Source organism: Corapipo altera, unplaced genomic scaffold, assembly GCF_003945725.1.
Source record: "Corapipo altera isolate COAL_440 unplaced genomic scaffold, ASM394572v1 24b, whole genome shotgun sequence".
Taxonomy (NCBI): Eukaryota; Metazoa; Chordata; class Aves; order Passeriformes; family Pipridae; genus Corapipo; species Corapipo altera.
This window is the reverse complement of record NW_020884888.1, coordinates 11,917,250-11,921,967: the sequence shown is the minus strand read 5'-3', so window position 1 is coordinate 11,921,967 and position 4,718 is coordinate 11,917,250. Positions and strand designations below refer to the sequence as shown.

General features: G+C 54.3%; 1 protein-coding gene across 1 annotated transcript in view; it reads left to right on the top strand.

The window, feature by feature from the left end:
• LOC113947369 (myosin-7-like) overlaps positions 1-4,717 on the top strand; it is a gene marked incomplete at its 3' end in the record, with an annotated part of 22,036 nt that extends 17,319 nt beyond the window's left edge. Inside the window, exons 2-14 of the mRNA XM_027643861.1 lie at positions 855-1,072; positions 1,501-1,644; positions 2,083-2,239; positions 2,361-2,388; positions 2,626-2,737; positions 3,060-3,152; positions 3,248-3,311; positions 3,533-3,631; positions 3,724-3,827; positions 3,910-4,048; positions 4,133-4,251; positions 4,363-4,512; positions 4,691-4,717. Of these exons, the coding sequence (XP_027499662.1) occupies positions 855-1,072; positions 1,501-1,644; positions 2,083-2,239; positions 2,361-2,388; positions 2,626-2,737; positions 3,060-3,152; positions 3,248-3,311; positions 3,533-3,631; positions 3,724-3,827; positions 3,910-4,048; positions 4,133-4,251; positions 4,363-4,512; positions 4,691-4,717 (1,454 nt within the window). The remainder of the gene's footprint in view (positions 1-854; positions 1,073-1,500; positions 1,645-2,082; positions 2,240-2,360; positions 2,389-2,625; positions 2,738-3,059; positions 3,153-3,247; positions 3,312-3,532; positions 3,632-3,723; positions 3,828-3,909; positions 4,049-4,132; positions 4,252-4,362; positions 4,513-4,690) is intronic.
• Position 4,718: the final 1 nt, after the last annotated feature.

Genomic DNA, 4,718 nt, shown 5'->3' with positions numbered 1-4,718 from the left:
ATGATACTGGGACAGTCTGTAGGGGAACTGGGAGGGACTGGGATGATGCTGGGAGGGTCTATGGGATAACCAGGAGGGACAGAAATGATATTGGGGGAGGGTACTGGATAAATCCTAGGGGGATATTGAAACTTACTAAGCAGTACTGGGTCGGAGGGGTGGGGGGGGTGGTGAGTGAGATGGTGTGTGCTGGTGTACTGGAGAATTATTGGTGGGGCTTGGGGGGATGCTGGTATACAGTGGGACATACTAAGACATACTGAGGGGTGTTGTTGTGTTCCGGACCAGGACCAGAGCCCCCCTGAGTCTGCACTATCATCCCCTGACTCGGAGACCACTGAGAGAGGTGGGGCTGGGCACTGGGAGCACTGGAAGGAACTGAGGGGTGTCTGGGGGAACTGGGAGGGACTGGGAGGGATGGAGAAGTACTGGGGAATACTGGGAGGTGCTGGGGTTGGGTAAAGGGCAGGCAGTGTGAGGCACTGGGGAAACTCAGCTTAACTGAAAGGAACTGGGAGCACTCGGGTGGGTACTGGGACTGCCAAGGAGGAATTGGGATGGAGATAGGGACAACTGGGAGGAACTGGGAGCACTAGAAAGTAACTGGGAGCAGTGGAGAAGGATGGGGGAGGATGAGACCACCAAGGACGGACTTCAGATGGGGCTGACTGGGAGGACTGGGAGCTCTGTAGAGGAACTGGGAGCACTGGGGAGGAACGGAAGAGTCAGATCAACCATGAGGAACTGGGACATCTGGAGAACAGTGGATGATGAACCAAGGAAGGAGTTGGGATGGGGTCAACTGGGAGGAACTGGCGGCACTGGGAGGGTCTGATCCATTCTGCCCCACACAGCCTCACCCAGCGCCACCATGCCTGACGTGGAGATGGCTGAATTTGGGGAGGCCGCCCCCTATCTCCGCAAGTCGGAGAAGGAGAGAGTGGCCGCCCAGACCCGCCCCTTTGACCTGAAGAAGGACATCTTTGTTCCTGATGAGAAGGAGGAATATGTTAAGGCCACCATCATCAGCCGTGAGGGCTCCAAGATCACTGCTGAGACCGAGCATGGCAAGGTGGGGGGACCCCAGCCACACACGGGACATCAGGACCTCAAAATAGTAACTCCATCCCATATGGGACACAAAGAACCCAACCCATCTTCACTAGAACCCAAGAAACATCTAGACCTCAACATACCTTCACCAGCACCCACTGGATTCTCAGACCCCACCACATCTTCTCTAGAACCCAGGAAATATCTAGACCCTGACCTCCCTTCCCCAGCACCCACTGGACACCTAGACTCCCTCCTACCCTCTCCATCAACCAAGGGACACCCAGACCCCAAACCATCTTCTCTATCACTTAAGGGACACCTATACCTTCTCCAGCTCCCAAGGCAATACCCAGATACCCAGGTCCCAGCCCTATGGGAGGAAAAACCTGGGGCGACTCCTTGTCCTGTCCTCCCAACCCATGGTGTTCTCCTTACCTTGAGCAGACAGTGACGGTCAAGGAGGACCAGATCATGCAGCAGAACCCTCCCAAGTTCGACAAGATCGAGGACATGGCCATGCTGACCTTCCTCCATGAGCCTGCCGTCCTCTACAACCTCAAGGAGCGCTACGCCTCCTGGATGATCTATGTGAGTTGGGAGCCCATGAGGTTCTCCAGACCCCATCTGGAACTTGGACAACCCTTCTCTAGACCCCTTGGGCCAAATAGACCCGGGATACCCTTTCTCCAGATCTCATGGGCCACCCATAAATGGGATGTCCCTTTTTCACACCTCTTGAGGCGCCCAGACCAAGATGTCCCAAACCCTTTGGGACACTTGAAACCAGGATCTCCCTTCTCCAGATTCTGTGGGCCATCCAGAACTGGGATATCCTCTTTCCAGGCTTCTTGGGTCGCTCAGACCCAAGATGTCCCATCTCCAGATCACATGGGCCACCTAAACCCAAGACATCCCTTCTCCAGACCCCTTGGGCCACCTAGATACAAGATGTCACTTCTGCAGACCCCTTGGACTACCTGGTGGGGTGGCACCTCCAGACTCTTACCCACCTACTTTTTTCTCCAGACCTACTCAGGACTCTTCTGCGTGACAGTCAACCCCTACAAGTGGTTGCCTGTCTACAATGCTGAGGTGGTGGCTGCCTACCGGGGAAAGAAGCGGAGTGAAGCTCCACCCCACATCTTCTCCATCTCTGATAATGCCTACCAGAACATGCTGACAGGTAGGGACTTCCTGCAGGGACCCCAAGACCATATCCACTGATCCTTTTTGGGGAGCAGAAGATGTGGGGCAGAGCCAAGGTGGACTTCAGAACCTCATGCTTCTTCTCCTTGTTCCACCAGATCGGGAGAACCAGTCCATCCTCATCACGTAAGTGACCTCATATCTAAACACGTCCTTAGCCCTGCTCACCTGGTACATAGGTCCTCCCCTTCTCCCTCTGAAGCCATGCCCACTGGCACGACCAACCCTTTCTCACCACCTGGACTTGCCTGTGGATATCCATCGTCCACTTACTGCAAGTGCCACTCCCCCAGTGAGTCCCCACCCCTAGCATCATAGCCCTGCCCACAGCACTCAGCCCTTGCTTTCCTTGGCTGCCCTCAGCGGAGAATCTGGGGCGGGGAAGACAGTGAACACCAAGAGGGTCATCCAGTACTTCGCCGTCATTGCTGCCATCGGTGACCGTGGCAAGAAGGAGACAGGGGCCCCAGGCAAGGTGAGGACACTGGATGGGGGATGACAATGTCTGGCAAACATTCTGCTGCCTGTCTGTCCAACCAACCACACAATGTATCACCCAACCAATCACCCAACCAACCACTCAAACAATCCAATCAACCATCCAGCCAAGCAACCATCTATCCAACCTTCCATTCATCTGCCCCAGTTCCATCCCTCCACCTATGGCATCAACCCACCTCCCTGCCTATGCAAACCTACATGGACCTCTGTGTTCTCCCATTCATCCATCTCAACCTCACAACCCCAGTTCCTGCCCCTCCCTGTGACAGTCCCCCCACATTGTCCTACTCTACCAGGGCACTCTGGAAGACCAGATCATCCAGGCCAACCCTGCCTTGGAGGCCTTTGGCAACGCCAAGACTGTTCGCAATGACAACTCATCGCGATTCGTGAGTGTTGGGCTGAAGCCTATGGAGTAGGGTCTGTGGGTTAGGGTTATCTGGGAAAAGGTGGCCACCTCCACCTCCTGCCACTGCTTTCCCAGGGGAAGTTCATCCGGATCCATTTTGGAGCCACTGGGAAATTAGCATCAGCTGACATCGAGACCTGTGAGTAGGTTGTGGGCTTCATGAGAGGACATCTGGTTGTCCATCATCCACCCATCCATCCATCCATCCATCCATTCCTCCACCCACATGCCCATCCTTCTCCTCATCCTACCATCCATCGACACTTCCATCTCCTCAAACCTCCATCCATCCGTCCATCCATCTGACCCTCCATCTCCTCATCCCACCTTCCACTCATCTTCTCTCTATTCCCATCTCAGACCTTCTGGAGAAATCCCGCGTCATCTTCCAGCTGAAGGCTGAAAGAAACTACCACATCTACTACCAGATACTTTCCAATAAGAAGCCAGAGCTGCTGGGTGAGCCATGCTCCCACCCCACCTACAAACACCTGACCCCAACTCCTTTCTGGAGGACTCCTGCCTGTCCCAACCCCATCTTCTTCTTGCAGATATGATGCTGGTGACCAACAACCCCTACGACTATGCCTTCATCTCCCAAGGAGAGACCACAGTGCCATCCATTGATGATGGAGAAGAGCTCCTGGCTACAGATGTGAGATGAGGGGCCACTAGGCAGTGAGTGTGTGTTTCTCTGTGGGCTGAAGACAACCTTCATCCACGTTTTTGCCCCACAGAGTGCTTTTGATGTCCTGGGCTTCACCCAAGAGGAGAAGAACTCCATCTACAAACTGACAGGTGCCATTATGCACTTTGGCAACATGAAGTTCAAGCAGAAGCAACGGGAAGAGCAGGCAGAACCAGATGGCACTGAAGGTTGGGTCCAATCAAAGTCAAGGTGGGAACTAGGGTGAACCCCATGGTCCTTCCAGGTTCATGTTTTCTCCTCTGCATCCTCAGAGGCGGACAAGTCAGCTTACCTAATGGGGCTGAACTCAGCTGATCTTCTCAAGGGGTTGTGCCACCCTCGGGTCAAGGTGGGCAATGAGTACGTCACCAAGGGGCAGAATGTCCAACAGGTGCGTAGGACATCCCCAAAACCTCCTCCCTTTGGAGTGGCATGGTGCCATCTCCAGCAAGGAGGAGAGCACTGAGAGCCCCCTCTCACCGGTGGAACATTCCTCTTCCAGGTGATTTATGCTGTTGGGGCCTTGGCCAAGGCTGTGTATGAGAAGATGTTCAACTGGATGGTGACCAGGATTAACAACTCGCTGGAGACCAAGCAGCCACGGCAGTACTTCATCGGTGTGCTGGACATCGCTGGCTTCGAGATCTTTGATGTAAGCCTTGGTTGACCCTGTTGTTCTGACCCCATCGGGTGTTGAGTTAACACTACTGGACGGTCAGGTGGTCCTGTTTTCACTGGTTGTTCTGTTAAGTTCGTTGGGTCTCAGGTTGACCCACCAGATCTTAGGTGTTCTGTTGACCCCATTGGCCATCTCCTCTCTCCTTCCCCAGTTCAACAGCTTTGAGCAGCTCTGCATTA